This window comes from Myxine glutinosa, chromosome 1 (assembly GCF_964187855.1).
Source record: "Myxine glutinosa chromosome 1, kmMyxGlut1.1, whole genome shotgun sequence".
Taxonomy (NCBI): Eukaryota; Metazoa; Chordata; class Myxini; order Myxiniformes; family Myxinidae; genus Myxine; species Myxine glutinosa.
In genome coordinates this window covers 179,368,699-179,389,057 of record NC_136261.1, presented here as the reverse complement: position 1 = coordinate 179,389,057, position 20,359 = coordinate 179,368,699, and the positions used below count along the sequence as shown (strand labels likewise).

Below are 20,359 nucleotides of genomic sequence, written 5' to 3'. Positions count from 1 at the left end.
TAGATCTGCACTCATTGCTGGCCACTTCAGAACAGTCCAGCGTTTTGTCTTGAACCATTCCTGGGTGCTTTTTGAAGTGTGTTTGGGGTCATTGTCCTGCTGCAAGACCCATGACCTTCGTCGGAGACTCAGCTTTCTGACATTGGCTTGAACATTGCGCTCCAAAATGCCTTGGTATTCTCCTGATTTCAGGATGTCATGTACACAATCAAGGCACGCAGTGCCAGAGGCAGTACAGAAACCCCCAAACATCACTGAACCTCCTCCATGTTTGACGGAAGGTGTGCTTTTCTTCATTTTGTTTCATTTTGTTTTCATTTTGTTTCATTTTGTTTCATTTTGTTTCAATGACGGCTTCATTTTGTTTTCTGTAAACAGAGATAATGTGCTTTACAAAAAAGCTCAAATTTGGTCTCGTCTCTCCACAGGACATTCTCCCAGAAGGATTTTGGCTGGTTCCGGTGTGTTTTGGCAAACTCCAGTCATACTTTCTTAGCAGTGGGGTCCTCCTGGGTCTCCTACCATAGAACCCCCTTTCATCGAGTTGGTGACGGATGGTGCAAGTTTAAACTGTCGTACCTTGTGTCTGAAGGTCAGCTTGAATCTGTTCGGCAGTTGATCGAGATGCTTTCTCCACCATTCGAACAATCCTTCGCTGCAATCTTCGATCAAGATTTCTCTTGCGGCCACGTCCAGGGAGGTTGACTACAGTGCCATGGACCTTAAACTTCCTGATATCATTGCGTATGGTGGACACAGGAACATCAAGGTCTCTGGAGATGGACTTGTAGCTTTGAGATTGTCCATGCTTGGCTACAATCTTGTGTCTGACCTCCTCAGACAATTCTCTGGTTTTCTTTCTTTTCTCCATGCTCATTGCGGTACACCCAGTGACAAAAAACAGCAGAATGACTCCTTTTCTCTATTCAAACTGGTTGAATGAGTGATTTTTATATTGCAGGCACCTGCAACTCGCCACAGATGAGTTCAATTCCAAAGCAAAGGAGAATCACCTGCTTCAAATCTAATTTTTTTCTAACAACTTCTAAAAGGTGCCAATAATATTGTCCAGGCCATTTTAGGATTTCTGTGTGGAATAAACTAAGATTGAGTATTTTTGCAGCTTTTTTTTGTTTTGTTCCACTGCAAACAAAATAAATACAATGTGGATACCAAAATATTTTTAAATTCCAACAATTTTCTGGAAGAAATGGTGCATTATTTGAAAAAAGTGCAAGAGTGCCAATATTTCTGGCCACGACAGTAGACCTCTCTGCAACCACCTAATGTCTGATCATCTGCAGCGATTTCAACTGTTACCATGCTAGCTTGCTGGGTATCAGCTCTGCAACAACCAGACATTGCAGCAATGGCCTTCTGCAACTCTGTAGGCCTGACCCATCTATAAACTTCCCAACTTGAATTTCTACAACTGGTGCATCATCCTAGATATAGTATTGACTAATTTTCCATCCAACCCCTCCTGTTCCTCTTCATCCTGTCTTGGCTCTTTTGACCACTTTCCTGTCAAAGCCCACATCTATCTGGCAACCTAAAGGAACATCCTTCGGGGACAAGGGGACAAAATGTAAGGGAACAATCACAATGCACAAAATATGGCTGTTTGTATCGGCCAAATAGCAGCAACTGCAATCTGCACTCCCTCAAAAGGAATAGGCTCCCATTTCCACAAACCCAGATAGTGATTCCTCCTGGGAATACTTTCACAAAAACTGACTTTGTCTCATACACCAGTTTATCCCATCCCACCTGCAGCTACCTATTCCTCCTTGAGGCCCTGATACACCAAATCTTGTGAAGAGTTGGTTGCAGTCGAGTAGCTTGTTTTCTCAAGAGCTAACCCAACTGAGGGCAACTTTAGTTCATTCCATAAGGATCACAAGAATTGTGTGTCCATCCTGAGGTATGTCAGAAACACCATCTTGGAAGTATCAAGACTGAACTCTGCAACCAGTCCCCTTCCTGCAAGCCATTGTGGAGCCATGTCAAGTGTGTGTCTGGAGAATGCCTCAGCCCCCTTCACCCGATGCCCCCCTCAACTGAAATGGCATTACTTCAGACGCTGCCAGATAAGACAGAATGCCTAAACTCTGCGTTTGTCTCCAAATCTTGTGTACCAAACCCATCCCGCTCTGTCCTCATCTTACCCCCTCATATCCACTGACTACTGGACTTTGTATCCTTCTCAACCACGAAAGTAGAGAAAGTTCTGTCCAGCCTTGACTCTGCTTTGGCACTGGGCCATGATGGCATCAGTGTTCGTGTTCACAAATCCTTCTCTGCAATTTTTGCTTCCCATTTGTCTGCGACATGTCAGTCGGTCCCTCACCTTTAGCTGCCTCCCATTGGCCAAGTCAGCAAACATTACTTCTGTCTGAAATGGTGCAAAAATAGATCCTAACACTGAAAGACCAGTGATCTTACTTTCAATTACAAACAGTCATATAATGAATGCATCATTGCTGCTGATGTCAAATCTTTCCTATTTTCAAACAGATCTGTCCATCAGTTTGGATCCCGTTCTGGTTGATGAAGTATGGACATACTGCTGCTCCTATCTCAGCAAGAGTTGGAGTCCATAAATCTCAACGAAGAGGTCAGAACGGCCTCCTTTGACACATCTCTGGCATTTGACAGCCTGGCATCCTGCTTTTCTTACCGAGCTCTGCCTGTGTATTTAAAGGTCACGTTCATCCCTGGATTTCTGACTAATGCTGTCACCTTGTTGTTATCAATGGAACCCTCTCCTCTCCCAGTGGAGGCTGGAGTTACCAAAGGCAGTGTGTTTGGCCCAGTCTTGTTCCTCACCGATACAAATGACTTCTCCAATTCTCTAGAAAACCCTCTCTTCCATTTTTCAGATGACTCCATTTGCTGGGTATAGTCTCGGTCTGTTTGTTTTTTGTTTTCTCTCTCTCTCCTCTCTCTCTCTTCCCTCTCTCTATCTCACCTCTGATTTGGAACTAATTTGATTGGCCTGATATCAGGAACATGTCCTTCAATCATAAAAAAAAATCTCACTTTCTCACCCTGTCACTCAAGAAGGAGTGTCAAACTAACCCACCTATCTATTTCCATGGTCTAGATATTTCCATGGTCGTATTTCCACTGGAAGAGGTTGGATCTCTTAAATTTCTAGGCCTCATTATCATCAGCTATGATCTCTCCTGGGCCAGCCATAAAGCAAAGCTGGTCTCCAAAGTCAGCTGCAGACTGGGTATCCTCCATCGATCCTCCTTGTAAAATCAGAGCTAGTCACATTTTGCAAGGCCTTTGTATGTAGCTCAATGGAGCACTGCTCTCCCCGATGGGCTGACACCACAGCATCATATTTGTCTCTCCTGGAGTCTGCGTAATCTAAAGCTCTCAAACTTATTGGAATATCCTGCGACGAGGCCAAAGCACAAGATTATGTTGCTTTCACATTGCAGGCAGGTCGGTGGTCTCTCTCTTTTCTTTTTTAACCGCTTCTTTTCCAATATTGCTTCTTCTGCTCTTTCCATTAGTAACCCCCTTCTGGTTAACTTCCAAAATTCAGGCCGACTGAACACCTCAACTCCTTAGTTACTCAACCAAGAAACCGCTCTACAGAGTCTGTGCTATCCCACTCTTCCCTCCGGGACTTGAAGCAGGCGGTGCACCATCATCTCTCGTCATCCCCTATCCCTTCATACAATCTAACAATTACTCCCATCAACCCATCCCAACTCAACTTTTACTTTCAGATTGCAATGTTTCCTCCTCTCCTCGTTTTACTGTTCGTATCTTCCTTCCTTGTGTCCAACTGTTGCTCCGCTACCCCACTGTCTGTTGATATCCTCTCTTACTTTGCTCATCCATGATATGGAAGACTTGTTTTTTTAGTACAAGAATAGGCAATAAAGGAGGTCCCTGCTGTGATAACCAAGGATTATTGCAATGTCCCATTTAGTCTACTGCCATCATGGCACAAAGAATGGCAACAAATCGGAGTGTGCAAACCAATAAGAGAACAGGAAAATAGTTTGATGGAACACTTGTGATCTGCTGGCCCCGTGCAATGGCCATTTTTCATCTGAATAGACACAGTCGTGCTTCAAGCATAGATCCTATTCAAGGATGTTTGAAATGCATTTACTCATGCCATGTCGGCCTTTCCTGAAAAGTCTCATCCCGGGTGTCTGATAAGGGCCGGTTCTGGGAACGAAGGATTCCCATGTGTGCCTTGAACAGTATTTTCTGAATTTCCAGTTTTGCAAGCTGTTTGGAGAATTGGTCTTGCACTTGCTTCAATTCACTGGCAACATAATGGCCAAAGGAGTCATTCTCGTCATCATTCCTGTGATTACGTCTTTCCACGAGCTTGTTCAAAGATTCCATCATAGTCTTGAGGATGGAATAATCCATAGATTTTTGCACCACATCAGGTGCAAGTTGTTCATGGAAGGGAGAAGGGCTTTTCATGGTTTCTGGCATCATCTCACTCCATTCCACTTCATCCCGACAGTTTTGGCCTTCTTCCTCATGCTTCTCTTGCTCTCCCTTTGGAACTTCCTCATGCCAATCGATCACATTTTGTGGGTCATTGTCGGCCTGCAATGCACATAAATGTACTTCAGTCAAGTTACCTTTAAAATAATTTTCAGTGACAAAATAATATTGAGTCATAAAATGTAAAGTTATGTTAAAATTTTATTTTTCGTTAACTCCAAGTCAGCCCATGATCCTTTCTGTTTAAACAATTAGCCATACCCATTTTAAACAAACCTCCCCTGCTTCTCATACACCTCCACCACAACCACCACCACCACCACCACCACCACAATCATCACACTTCTCCCACCCCTAGGGATATATATTTTTTTATTGAATACATGTTTGCATTGTATATTAAAATAATCCAACAAATACGATTACATACATCAGTTGGACCATCACAATTACTGACAAAAACCTGGAAAACAAATCCACAAACTTAATTAAAATAAATTGTGCTAATAATGTTTACTATATATCTACCCCTTCTATATAGCCTGGTGTTGGCTTAGCGGTTAAGGTGCCGGCTTGGGATCCTAGAATCCTGGGTTCGAATCCCGGTCGATCGCTAAATTAACACCAGGGGGTTTGACTCAGCCTGTCATCCCTCCGAGGTCGGCAAATTGAGTACCAGCTTGCTGGGATGAATGATCCCAGTGTGTACCCCAGCTTAGAATAGGTACACCGTATCCCTGCGCATCGTAAGAGGCGACTAAGGGTTGGTGCCAGGAAGGGCATCCGGCCATAAAAAAACATTACCTCAAACAGAGAACCATGATTGTCATGGGGCCCGCAAGGCTAACCCCTGCTCTAGCGGGGAAAATGGCCTTAAAACGATCATTCATTCATTTTATATATCTACCCCTTTGTAACGTTGTTAAAATGAGGGCACTAATGTGTGCAATGTTTTTGTTAAAGATTCACAACCTTTTCTCAAGAGAAATATACATACGTGTCAGAAGTTGCTGTCATTTCCCATGCGTTGATTTCACACTTCAAATCATCAGGATTAAGCAAGCAAACATCAAAATTAACTGAACCATATTTTTCTTCTTCTTCTTCTTTTGTATGCCACATAAGGCTCTGGGTAGCAATACTGGCTGAGGATATGGCTTTGCCGCTAATGCAACGCCTTTTGTAGGGCGAGTGAACATACCTCTAAGCCATCCTGTCAGCCCAGCTTTGCTAGTTTTATTACAAATAAAACAGATTTTGATATTCACTTGCTTTTTCTGCGATCCACCTAAGATTTTCGATTTGATCCCTAGTGCCTCTTCCTCTTCTGAAACCTGGTTGCTCAACAGGGATTTCTCGCTTCATGAAGTCTTCTATTCTGTGTTGAACGATCTTTAGTAATAGTCCAGTCATTCTAGCGAACTTTTACCCCTAACCCACCACTAATTGCAAAAGAAAAAAAATGATATTTTTCTGAAACCTGTCGATCCTCTGAACAAATACATAAAATTATACTCAATTATAATGAGTGGATCATACTTTATTTTCAGATTGAACGAGAGCCGTGAACGAGAGGTGGAGTGACGCTTGCAGTGAGAGATTTGATCAGTGTGCTGAGGACAGTTAAACACTGTGGTCATTGTGAATGTAAGTCGTATTATATTTAATTTATGATTGTTTAAGGTTTTATTTTTATTTTTAAAAGCAGTTTTTAAACATTTAATTTTATAATAAACATGTTCAAATTTTGTATTTTTATGAACCTATACATTTATAGTAGGACAACACAGGGAATAAAATGTAATCCTAAGTTCCCTCTCTTTTCAGCAACATGGGTGATATCGACTGTGTCTTCTGTAAGAAACCCCTCTCCAGTGATCCAACCAGTACACTGACGGATAAAGGTTGTACGAGGATCGAAGAAGCTGGACGTGAGCGTGGTGAAGAAGTCCAAGTCCATCCAGGACAGGCAGTTCATACAGATTGTCGTAGGGTGTTCTGCAATGTGAGAGACATTGAACTTTCTCTGAAGCGAAAACGTGTTTCGTCTGAAGCAGACAAAGGGAGATGCCTTCGTTCAATGGATTCAGCGTTTGACTACAGAACTCAGTGTCTTTTCTGTGGTAATCCTGACAAGTACCAGGGGAGGAAAAAGGACCATATGTTGATCCAGGTTAAGACATTCGACTTCCAAAATCATGTGTCTGCTGACTGTGAAAATCGATCTGACAACTGGTCGGGTACTGTGAGGAGCAGAATGGCATTTGTTGGCGATCTACACGCAGCAGATGCGGTATACCATAAGGTGTGCAGTGTTAACTTTCATACAAAGAAACAGATACCACTCAAATTCCAATCGGAAGAGGCAACTTCATCAAAAAAGCAGAAGCTTGGTCGACCCAAGGACCAGATCAGACATGAAGCGTTCCTGAAGGTGGCAAAGTACCTTGAGGAAAATGATGAGGAACTAACCACAATTAGTGATTTAATTGGGAAAATGGAGGACTTCCTAGTAGACACTGGCTGTGATGCATATGGTTTTTCATACATGAAGGATAACCTTTTCAATCACTTTGGTGATAAGATCATAATTGCAGACATTAATGGAAAATCAAATGTTGTGACATTTAGGGGTGTGGCATCGTCGATTCTTCATGACTTCTATCGTCAGCAAAAGGAAAGGGACCCTGAAACAGAAAAGTTGCGCCTGATCTGGACAGGAATGATGCAGATGGTACACAAGGGAGAACATCCGGGTGAGGCATCAATAATGTTTCTGCCCATGATTGATCTCAGTCCAAGTGACTTGGACTGCATCAACTCCACACTGCATTTCGTTTGTGAACATGTGCAGAGATATGGTGTAACCCCGATACTGACATTTGATCAGCCACTTTGGTGGAAAGCTCTCACCATAGTCAAGAGCGAGCCAGCGGACAGCAAACTTCACTCGATTGTTCTAAGACTAGGAGGATTCCATACACTCATATGAGTTTTCTTGGGTGTATTGGCCACCTGATGTCTGGTACTGGACTCAAAGAGCTTCTGGAAGTTGCATATGCCAGCAACACTACAACCCACATGATGAGTGGCAAAGCCGTGTCTAGAGCTATACGTGGACATCTACTCGTTGATGCAGCACTCAATGCAAAACTTGCTTCGAAGGTATTTCAGATGAACCTCCCAAGTGATGGAGACAGCGAGCGTACAGTTCCAGCAGAGCTCAATGATGCAGGCGACTTGTTTGACGGTCTGATGTCGGGTGACCAAGCAGTGTCAGACATCGAGTCATCGAAGGTGATGGAGGTCATTGGAGACAAAATCAATCAGGTGATTGATACAATAAGGCATCAATGGACAGCGAGACTGTGGTTACAATACATGGAAATGGTGGACATTATCCGTTTTTTCTGAAATCTGAAAGAACAGGGGATTGGATGCTTCACTTGCATATCCTGCGCGCCATGCTTCCATATCTTGCAGCTTCCGGACACAGACACTACACAAAGTGCCTGCACATATATCTGCAACTGATGACCGAGTTACCAAAGGACCATCCAGAAGTACATCAGAAATTTCTCCAAGGATTCCAAGTTGTCCGACGGAGTGACAGATACTGGGCTGGTCTGTCTACAGATTTAGTCATCGAACAAGTACTTATGAGAAGTCTGAAGACATCAGGTGGTCTGACCAGGGGACGAGGGATGACAGAGACACAACGCTCAGTCTGGGTCATGGCTAGTCCTTTCTTTGCAGAGGTGAACAACGCCCTCCAACACCTCACTGATGTGATGTATGTGACAAGTGAACAGCACAAGGATCTATCAAAGTCTAGACAGAAGAATGATGTAGCTGATACCCAGAAAATGCTTGAGTTTCTTCATGAGAGGGATCCCTTTCAAGACGACGATACTCTTCACAACATTTTCACTGGTATAGTTTCCCAGACAACGGTGAATGTTGATGAGGCGAAAACTGTGGGAGAAAGGCTCTTGGGCCAGATGAGTGGTAAACGTGTGCTTGAATACAGCTTCAAGAAGAAGGGTCAAGCCATAACTATGGACTCAGAGTCTGCAATGAAGACACCAGATGGAGACATCAATATCGACCCTCAGTTACTCTTCCAGAGACTTGTGATCGCTGGCACTGAAGTAGGAGACTTATCCAAAGCACTGCTTTGTGAGTTATGCACATATCCTCCATCTTTGTTCAAGACCAAATATGCCTTGCTGTCCGCCAATAAGCCAGCGTTAGCCTCAGCAATCAAATCCTTGGCACCTGCCGATACTGCACAACCGTCCAATATACAATACGTACTCGATGGCGGTGCCCTATTGCAGCGCATACCGTGGCAGTCAGGTGAACAGTACAAGGATATTCTTGACCGCTACCTGAAATATGTTAGTAGGCATTATGGGCATGCTATCGTCGTGTTTGATGGCTATCGTGAAGGTCCCTCAACGAAAGACTGTGCCCATCAGAAAAGGGGTGAGCGACCATCAGTGAAGGTATCTTTTTCTCAAACCATGACGCTTTCTGTCAAGAAGGAAGAGTTTCTTCGGAACAAGGAGAACAAGCAACAATTCATAGACATTCTTGGTAAGAAACTGGAAGAATCTCATTGTGAAGTGCTTCATGCGAGTGGGGATGCGGACCTACTCATAGCAACAACTGCAGTTTGTAGCTCTTCAAAATCCAACACTGTTCTTGTTGGCGAAGACACTGACTTGTTGATACTACTGTGCTACTATTTTCGCAAGAATACTGCGCACACTCTCTACTTAATGTCGGAGCCGAAAAAGGGTTCATTGAATCCAAGACAATACTTGGACATTGGCAAAGTCAGAGAGGCTCTGGGTGATACTGTCTGTGAAAACATTCTCTTCATCCATGCGTACCTGGGATGCGACACGACATCAAGGGTCTTTGGGATCGGCAAAGGCACTGGACTCAAACTGTTCAAGGACAATGAAATGTTCCAGCAAGAGGCCCTAATTTTCGGCAATAAAGAGTCAACACAGGATGAGGTCATTGCTGCAGGAGACAGAGCAATGGTTTGTGTGTACGGAGGCAAACCATCAGACAATTTGAACGAATTGAGGGTAGCAAAATTTCATGCTAAGGTGACAACAAACAAAACATCGTTGCACCCAAGGGTACTTCCGCCCACGAGCTCAGCTTCCAAATATCACAGCCTACGGGTATTCCAACAGGTTCAGGAGTGGAAAGGACACAAACTCAACCCGCTTGACTGGGGATGGAGGATCATGGACACCAGGATGATCCCTATGCATTCTGACCTCGCTGCAGCACCAGACTATCTCCTAAAGCTGGTTAGGTGTTCTTGCAAGGGTGGTTGCAGTGATAAACGTTGTGGTTGTCGGAAACTTGGGCTGCCTTGCACATTTGCATGTAGGGAGTGCAGAGGTATTTGTGCAAATGCAGACGAATCAGTGGACGTTTTCGAGGATGCTGATGATAGTGACCATGGAAGAGACGAAGTGACGTGTTAAATATTGTGAACGGACAGAAGGACATTGGGTACAAATAGTTGTGGTAGTGTATTCAAACATGGTTAAATAAATAATTTAGAGTTGATTTGGTGTATTATTAAGAGTGATATTGTCATATAATTAATTTCCAAACATTGCGGTAGTCCGAAAAGTTCCCAAATCGGAAAGGACCTGAAAAACCATGTTCCACTCAATATATTTAAGTATAATTTTGGGCAGATATTTAGTACTGTGCTTTAGTACTGCGCAGATATCAAGGTCTCAGAAAAGTATTACTTCGTTTCTCTTGCAATTAGTGGCGGGTCCATTCACATTTTGACTGGACTAAATATCTTGCTTGCATGTGAAATCAAGGCAATGGTTTGGTATTTTGAGCATTCTCTTGGACCCCCTTTTCTTTGGCAATGGTATGTAGACGGACTGCTTCCACCTTTTTTTTTTTGGGGCCTTTTTGACTTTTTGGGCTGTAAAATCTTACTCCAGATCGGTGCACAGATACATAGCTGTTAAACGTTTGATTGCCTCCCCACAACTACCTCAAATAGTTTATTGGAATTTTGTCAGCATCTGGTGCTTGCATTGGCCAGATTTTTCAGGGCTCTACGTACCCCCACATTCCATCACTATGGTTTTTACTCATATTTTCTTTCCTCGAACGTTGCCATCATATTGCTACCTCATTTGCATTGAGTTTCGGTTTCGTTGTTTCAACTTTCTGTCACCTGTGATTCTTCTGTCAGATATTTTCCTGGTCAACTCTCAAGGACCCCAATCCTCAGCCGAAACTTTCTTATGATATCTTGATCTTTTGGTCTCCCTGGATAAAAATCCCTGAAAAGTTGAAATTTGTTTTACTTGAGTTTTCTGCCTGTAAAAACGTTTCTCTAGCCCTGTAATTATAAATAAATTATATTTTGAATCATACAACGACTTACTTTCTTCTTTTTTGAGTTTATCACCAATATTATACGTTGTGGTGCCAAATGGAGGAAATGTTGAGTTGGATCTTGGAGACGGCGTGAAGCTGGAAGGTGTGAAAACATTTTGCTACCTCGGAGACATGCTGAATGGAGAAGGTGGATCAGAATCGGCAACGGTTGCTAGAGTGAGATGTGCATGGAAGACGTTTTGGGAACTGAGTGGCGTGCTGACGAGGAGGGGAGTGTCGTTGAAGCTGAAGGGAAAGGTGTATGCTGCATGTGTGAGAAGTGTTATGATTTATGGGAGCGAGACATGGGTAATGAACGTAGAGCAGCAACGAAGGCTGGAAAGAGTGGAAATGCGAATGGTTCGATGGATGTGTGGAGTATCGTTGAGAGAGAGGAAGACAAATGATGAATTGCGAAAGATGATGGGAATAGAGCCTGTGATTGATGCTGTGAAGAGGACCAGGTTGAGATGGTTTGGTCATGTGTTGAGGAAGGATGAAAGTGACTGGTTGAGAAGAGTGATGGAAATGAATGTAGAAGGAAGTAGAGGACGAGGAAGACCGAGAAAGACTTGGCTAAAGATGGTGGAAGAAGAAATGCGGGCAAGGGGGTTAACAAGGAGAGATGCAGAAAATAGGGCAAGATGGAGAAGATTGTCATGGGGACCGCAAGGCTAACCCCCGCTCTTGCAGGGAAAATGGCCTTAAAATGCATGTTGTTGTTTGTTGTGGTTCCAGTCAAACCAGCAGGTATTGACCGGCTTTCCGATACACAAGAATTCTCCACAAAAACCTCCCTCGCACTTCCTGAGCAATTAATTAGCGGTGACGCAAACTGAAAATTAGGTGAAATATAACGGAGCCATTAATTGCTCAGGAAGTTGCTCGTGATGTGTTTGTAAACAAGAGAAAATTTGCCTTAGACGATGTATAAAATAAGCTCCATTATGATCCTTAGGCCATTAAAAAATATATAAAAAATAAAGCATGTAGCGGACAGTAGACCAGCCGACAGGGTATACAGAGGTTTGAATAGCAACCAGTTTACCGGCTGTTAGGGTTTAAAAAATAAGATTTCTTGTTTTCCCTGTTCTGTTTCACTTTCTATCTCGAAACATGCCTCTGAAATATTTATTTATCTTTCATAGCTTGTCGTTTGAAGTTGGCCTTTGCTTTTCATTTCTTTTATTCTGTTTACCATATTTATTGCCTCTTCTGACAGACATTTAGCTTTCTTGTTTCTGTTTGCTTTTGGGATGTTGTTTTTGGCCTCTTCTTTTATAATGTCTTCAACCTAGTTATCCCCTCCAGCACAGTGGTCCTGTGAAGAGGTTTCCGTGTTTCAGGACGAGGTGAAGGTTCTGCCAGTTTTCCTCTTCTTTTTCTTTCTAGCCCTTCACATTTAGTGGCTCAGTCTTGTTTAGGGCAATTTCAATTTAAAAAAAAATCTCTTGCCACAATTTGTCTCGCATTCTCTCAATCTAGTCCCGCTCTGCATCATTTTTTTTTTAAATCATCATTATTGCATATTGTTTTGATACGATTTCAAGGTCCTATTTGGTCAGAGCTTTTGATCTTTTCACATTTTCTCAATTTAACTCGAAGTTTTGCCGCAAGGAGGTCATGTTCTATCCCACAGTCTTCGTCTGGCAGAGTATTGGCAGAGTATTGGCAGATTGCAGACCACTTCTCCATCTTCTATTGATTAGAATGTAGTTGCCCTGATTTATATGTTGTCCATCAAGTGAAGTCCATGTGTACAGTCCACACTCAGGTTGTTTTAACCACGTTTGCAATTGAGATCATTCTCCACACAGAACTTCAGCATTCCCTCCCTGGCTCATTTCCGATATCAAGTCCATGCTAATCTGCTATCTATGGTGCTCCTGCTCTAATGTGTGCAGTGCAATCTCTCATAACAATTATCTCAGTCGTTTAGGTACCTGTTCCACCACTTCCTGCAACTCTCCCTAAAGCTCTTCCACATTTTCTTCATCTGCTGCAGAAGTTGGAGCATATATCTCACTGGATGTAATTTCAACCACGCTGATATGAACCGACTGGGTTGTATCCCAGTACTGAACCTGCCATCTTCTTATTGCAAATGACTGCAAATCACTCCATTTATTTTACAGGTTTCATGACCAGAAAACAACACTTTGTAATTGTCACATTGAAACTGCCCTGAACCAGTCCCTCTAAGTTTGATAAAAACCTGAGTCATGATTGGTAAAAAATATACATTGTCTCGACAAAATGATTAGATTTGGTTGATGGCAATGAGAGATGTCTCGTCACATATACGTCCTGGGGAAAAATAAAGATCTTTTGGAAAACATTTTGAACACTACTATAAAACGAATAAAGACATGAAAGCTGGGGATCCCTGGACAACCTTGGTAGTCTGTGTTTAAGCATGTTTGCAGTTAATTGATACTCAATTGTATGGCCAAGAGGTACACAGTCTTACCTCTCGGCTGTCTAGCCTGGGTTAGAATCCTGACCCACCTATAAACTGTCATCCCGGTATTTTAGAGGCAGGTTGATTCATAAATGTGTGCACCGTCCCTCGGATGGACGTTAAACGGGCGTCCTGTCTGCCAGCATTCATTGGTGAATGTTAAAGATCCCATAGTGTTCTTCACGAAGATTAGGAGAGCCATCGCAGACACCATGGCTAAATTCCAAATTCGTGCCTACCTCGTCGAACGTCAGTCCAGGCCAGCTGTTTTCTTAAGATTCAGGCCAAGCTTCCCCCTGGCCGACCCCACAAGAAAAGGGGTATAATGGTGGCAGTTAAGCTAGAAGAAGAAGATGATGATGATGATATTATAGTGAAGTCTTTGATTGTGTTGATCATGAATTGATGTGGATTATGCTGAGAGAAATGGGGATGTCAGAGCACCTGATATGTCTGATAAGTCTGCACACTAAACAAGAAGCTACAGCAAGAACAGAGTATGGGGACACCGAATAGTTTGGAATTGGAAAAGGACAAGTAAGGACATCATGAGGAAATCAACCTTGGAGGAAATCGAGGCTGGAGTTGGGATTGGAGGAAGATGAATCAACAGTCTAATTCTAAGGTATGCTGATGATACCACTCTATTGGTGGAAAGTAAAGAGGACTTGATGAAACCTTCCCTTCTCTTCTTCACCTGTGTCCCATCCCATCTCTTCATCACCTGCTTCCCCGCCACTCTCTTCCCCCCTGCGTCCCATTCCCTTTATGCTTTACCATAGCCCTGTGCTTTTGAAATCACGTTTGTGGAATTGTCAGTCAATCTGTAAGAAGACTGAGCTAATATGTGACATCAGACTGGTGAATGTTAAAGTGAATGTCACCAATATGTGACATTGATAAAGACTGAAATTGTCTTGTTGATGGAAAAATGGCTGAAAAAAATCATGATCACGTCATACTTGGAGAGATATGTTCACCTAGGTTTTTCAGTTCTTAGTGTTTCATAGGAAACTGAAAGCCGTGGTGGAGGAAGTTCTGCCATCTAGAGATCTAGCCTGAAGCTCAGGCTGAGGACTAATGTTCTACCATCATCTAGATTGACGTTCCACAACCTATGTTTGGGTCGCAAAGGATTTTCAATGGGTCGCACGATCGTTTCAGAAATCGCGGGAAAAAACTTTATCGACGATTTACTTCTCCCGACTGAACAGAACAGAGATCAAACGAACGCCGTCACAAACTTTATAGTGTGGACTCTTCTACCGCGCTGTACCAATGTATCGCAAGTGCATCCGGTCAGTCAGATCATATGTTTAGTTTCAGACACGCGAATGTCCATTGCTTTTCATTCGAAAGATTGAGCTGTGAGCATAAGGTACTCGCCATGGCTATAAAGTATCAGCCTGTGTTCCTGAACTATGGGTTCACCTTGAATATCGATAAGCACAATGTTCATCGACCACAGTGTGTGATATGCCTTGACGTGTTGGCCAACGAGTCTCTCAGGCCCCAAAAGCTGAAACGGCACCTCGAGAAGAAACATGGAGATCATGTCAACAAGTCGCGGGAGTTTTTTCTCCGGAAAGAACGCGAGATGAACAACAGCAAGTCAGTAATGAGTTCGGCTGTTTTTCCGTCGAAGGGACTGACCAAAGCCAGGTCCCTGGTGGCGGAGAAGATAGCCAAAGAAAAGAAACCGTACACTATTGCGGGTAAGTTTTTTGGGTTTTTTTCGTAAAAGTATTTCACTGCATTGGTGGTTTATAGGTTCATAAAGTAATACATGGCGCTGTAAGTACAGTCAAATTTAGTTTTTCATTTCGTCTTTAGAATATTGATGTGTCGGGTTCTTGCTTACTATTACTCGTGCCATGTATACGTTGGTATATCACAACTTCTTAAGTTTTATTGTTTGTTGCAATACAGCCATTCTTAAACTTTGCCTCTTTTTTTAAAGTACGTACAGCAATCACATCGTACATATTGAATTTTTATCATGCCTTGGAACAGCGGTTCTTAACCTGGGGGTCATGACGTACGCGCATACACGAACAAAATACTGTGTGTGGTATGTACCTTTGTTAGGTTCCTAAAAATGGGCTCAACAAATTGATATGTTATTTATGACCCCTTCATGACCCCGGAAAACACCAAACGACCCCCAGGTTAAGAACCGCTGCCTTGGAAAAAAATCAAGATTAATCATAAAATGAAAGAAATGTTCATGTGTTATTTTATTTATCTTGTATTGCAGAGCAACTCATCCTGCCATGCACCAAGGCGATGTGCAGAGAAGTGCTAGGAGAGACGGCGGCTTCCAAGATAAGCACCATCCGCTTTCTGCCGACACGATTCGCCGACGGCTAATAGACATAGGCGAAGACATCGAGCACCAGCTGTACGTAAACCGAGAGGCCAACAAGTTTGTCATCCAGTTGGACGAGTCAATGGACATCGCACAGAAGGCATTGATCCTCATCTTTGTTCGTTATCGGCATTGCGATGATTTTATGGAGGCTCGTCTGGCATGTGACGAGCTACAGACCAAGACCACGGCCGCAGAAATATTCGCAGTCGTCAACAAACACATTGCATTGCATAGCCTCAGGTGGGAAGACTGTGTTGGCGTTTGTACCAATGGTGCGGCATCGATGACAGGTCGGCGCAGCGGTGTCATTAAGCTCATCCAAGATGTGGCACCAGAGGCAAGCTGGACCCACTGCTTCCTCCACCGCGAGGCATTAGCGGCAAAAGAGGGGTCACCTGGACTTGCCGAAGTAATGGACATTGCAGTGAAAACAATCAACCATCTCAGGAAGAGCGCCCTAAATTCGAGGTTGTTTGCAGAGCTGTGTAAGGAGCAAGATGCAGAACACACCACGGTGTTGTATTTTGCAGCTGTTCGCTGGCTCTCCAGACGAGATGCTTTGGCAAGATTGTATGAACTTCGCGACCAGGTCCTCGCATTCTTGGAGGTGGCTACGTCAGACCTGGCAGTCTACAACAAAAACAACAAATTCATCGCAACATTGGCATATATGGCCGACATCTTCAACTTGTTGAGGCAATCTGAACATATCGTTCCAGGGCAAATAAACGAACAAGCAGGCGAAATCCGTGTTCGTAATGTATGACAAGATAGCAGCATTCAAGTCACAGCTGGATCTATGGAAGAGAAGAGTACAGACCAATGATGGATTTGAAATGTTCGAAAACCTGGATTATCTGCTCAGCAAGAGTGTTGAGGAATGTGTGGACATTAAGGATGTCATCGTCGATCATCTGGTGAATCTGCGCAAACGATTTGACTAATACTTTCCTGTTGATCCACGCGTGGAGAAGTGGATCCGAGACCCTTATTCAGTCGACGTTCAGCAGTGCTGCAACTTGTCCAACAGATTGAAAGAGGACTTGATCGACATCGTGTCCGACGGTACACTTGAGACACTGTTCAGGAAGGACACTTTAGTAAAGTTTTGGCTGACAGTGTCTCATGAGTACCCAGAGATTGCACATCTCGCGGTAAAGTTCCTGATGCCATTCACGACGACGTGGATGTGTGAGGCAGGTTTCTCAACGGTGACATATCTGAAGTCCAAGTATCGAAACAAACTGGAGACAGTGGCCCTGTGCGCCAACCTGAGAATCGCATTGTCGCCGCTTCAAAGCCGAATCGATGATCTCGTAGCCAATATGCAAAGTCAACCATCGCACTGATGTGGATAATCCACATCTACAATGTTGCTAACGGAACATTTGAATTAGGCTTGTAAGTTTCACTTATGGGTTTAATCAGTGAAAGTTGTTTATTTAATGTTGTTCATGATAACGGAACATTGAACCTGGATATAAGTTCAGATGCATATCGGGTTTTTCAGTAAAAGTTATTCTTGTTTTGTTTATCAGTTCATGTTACATTTTAAGTTCATCATCTATTCACGATGAAGATTAAAATAACAAACTATTTCACACTATAACTATTTCAATTCAATAACTATTGAACTATTGAATAACTATTTTCAATAACTATTTCACAAAAGATACACCGCCAATGAATGTTGTGAGATTCATCTTCATCTTCATCATCTTCTTCATCTTCATCATCATCTTCATCTTCTTCATTAAATCTTCATCCGGATTCATCGTAAGGGCGGATTAATCTCTTCTGAAGCTGTAACAAGGCAGGGAGTTTACGCCTGATTGGCTGACAATAATATCAAGTGGGCGGTGTCTGTGATCGAAGTCGCTGCTCATTCTCAAGGGGGGCGTGTTCTCTCGCTCTCTCTCTCCTCATGGTCGTGGAGATCCGTACAAAATAACAACAAAATAAGGACAGTGTTTGGTATGATTGCCATCACTTTGCTTTATTGTTCAATTACGAATTGTACTACTGTACAAAGATGATGAACCGAACCCTTACCATGATATTAACATCATAAGCAATCCATATTTCTGTGTTGTGGGGAGGGGGGGGGGGGGGGGATGCCTGGCATTTTTGTTGGGTTCTGGGCTAAAAAGGTTGTGGAACACAGATCTAGATCATTGGAGTAGGCTCTAGTCGTTTTGGTCATTTGTGGACCTCCCTCGTCAGCTTTATTGAAGTCAGCAGCTTTTCTGGAGGAGCTTGTGGAGTTATTCAGCTGTGCTTACCTGCTATCAGGAAGAATGGTTGTCATGGATGATTTAAACTTCCATGTTGACTGCCATACAAAGCCAGAGGTGAGAAGGTTCATCACAGTTTGTCTTCTTTGAACTTTGGAACAACTGGTGAATGGTTCTAAACATTGCTTAAGCCTCAGGGTATACCCTCAATCATGTGATAGATAAGGACGGTGGCTCTCCCATATCATCATGTCATGTTGCTGAAATCCAACTCTGATTACCTTCGCCACCAAAGTTGGATGGAAGTTATGTTTTCACCCCTGTCTGTCTGTTTGTCTGTCTGTTTGTCCGTGAGATTTGAACTGCCACCGCCTGACCAACTCTCTTCATTGTCTTGTCAATCCATATGTCTGTCTCCTGAGGTGTGCATGAAGGCCTTTATAAGCTAGTTAGAGAAAAGATCACCCGTTATTCTGCTTTGTTTGTTCAATGGCACACATCAGTTATGGATAAGGGGTCGTTTCATTATTGGTTGCAACAGATTTATGTGTGTATTGCCTCATTCTGGTAAAATCCTTCACCTGTGCCATTCGATTTTATTAAATACACTTGGTCTCGGGGTGAATTACGTTTGATCTGGCTGCATTGTTTGGTGGTTTAGGTTGGTTGTAGTTTAATTATATAGTGAGTGGTTCAAACCACTTAAGACTGCGCTCGTGACCCAACGGTTTGCTCGGCCAAATTAGATCGGTCACGTGTGTTTATTTGCGCTTCACCCGGTTAATTCCATGGTCCCATGAGCATTGTAACGTGGCAAACAGGCCCGGGAACTTTCTCGGGACCGTGGACTTCGCTGGCAGTTATGGTCGTTTTGACATGACCCACGGGACTCGAACTGGGAAACTGGAATGGACCTGCGGCTGTTACAATATGAAAGGAATGAAAAATCAGGCTCGTGTATTGTGAGCAGGATCGTAAATTGTTGATACTATGTACTAGTATATGTATACATAACACAGTCATTTAAGATTCATCTCCCGTCAGGTACAATCTGATGAAAATAGAATATATGATTAGATTAGGGTTCTAAAGTAACCTTGGGTAAAAGCAAAAACTCAAGTTGTCTTTGGCAACTTTAACCTGGCATGTCTCTAAGTGTATCATGGTTGTACAATAGGGTGGTTCTTAACAAGGTCATAGGTCAACTGTAATGGTCAAAATCACAAGTATAGCAGTGGAGAATAAATAATCAACTCCAAACATTTATGCGAGCCAAATATGTGAAATTACAAACTCCGTGTGCAACCCCTAAATTTAGTCCAAATGACTTAAAATTTCACCACAAGGGTTTTTTCATAGTTACAAAATTTTTTACGTGTTAGGAGCATGACTTTTCAAACTTTAATTTTGAAGAACCATCCTATTGTACAAGTATTTAACAAGCTGTTTTATTACTTGAAGCAAATAAGATTTTGTGATTGAGATCATAATGAGGACAAAATAAAAGCTAAAGAAGGTGCAAACAGAAATGTAATTTTGTTTTTTACAAAAACAAGACTTTATTTGCATAAGTCAAAAGTGCAAATGCTAAAGTTCTCCCTCTCCCCTTCCATGCCATGCCTGAAACAAACCATTCTGTATTGATACCAGAGAAAACCAAAGTATATTCTGAATCGATTAGATACAATGGTATGGTGGAGAGTGAGGTGGAGAAGCTCTCTTAATAATATTGTTAATAAAAAAATTTTTAAAAATCACAACCCCCGTCCCTCCTCACCATACCCCTACTTTCCACCGATTCAGCAACTCTATTTTCCACTGATGTGCTTTGAAAAGAAATTGGTTTTAACTTCATTTAGGTAGCAACAATACATCAGCAATCACATTCCTTGTTTTGTTTAGTTCCATAACGTACCTCTAATCCATGACCCATCATTTGTGAATGATTTCTGATTTCTTTCATATTTTCTGAACTGGTGGTCTGAGTGTCTTCCTTCACGTCTGCATCTATGTAAATAATAAAAAATGGAAATAATAAAGTCTGTGAAAGTACATTTTCTAGCGGCAATTGCTCAAGCAAAAATATGTCTACTACATGCAACAACGGAGCAGAGCAAAGCAAAGCAGTTTTAACTTGCCTAACAAGCATTTTGAGCCAGCATCAAACATCCAGCTATCAAAGCAATCATACTCCTAACAATTTATGCCATGTACTGTTGTGTACCAATATGTTGTGCCGTTTGACCTCCAGTGAGCAAAAAATGGAGAATTGCAGTCAGAAGCATTTTCGGCTGTGAAAACCATAAATTATGGTGACGTGAAGAAGCAATAGATTAAGATGTTAGGTCGACCAGTCAGTAA

General features: G+C 42.6%; 1 protein-coding gene across 2 annotated transcripts in view; it reads right to left on the bottom strand.

Moving 5' to 3' along the window:
- Positions 1–351: 351 nt before the first annotated feature.
- LOC137431564 (uncharacterized) overlaps positions 352–20,359 on the bottom strand; it is a 61,500-nt gene continuing 41,492 nt past the window's right edge. The window contains exons 8-9 of one of the 2 annotated variants that reach the window (XM_078780764.1): positions 19,914–20,005; positions 352–4,593 (exon numbers count right to left, since the gene is read on the bottom strand). In XM_078780764.1, the coding sequence (XP_078636890.1) occupies positions 4,135–4,593; positions 19,914–20,005 (551 nt within the window). In that variant the 3' untranslated portion in view covers positions 352–4,134. Of the gene's footprint in view, positions 4,594–17,737; positions 18,919–19,913; positions 20,006–20,359 lie in introns of those variants that run through there. The other variant, XM_078780771.1, reaches the window with a different exon arrangement.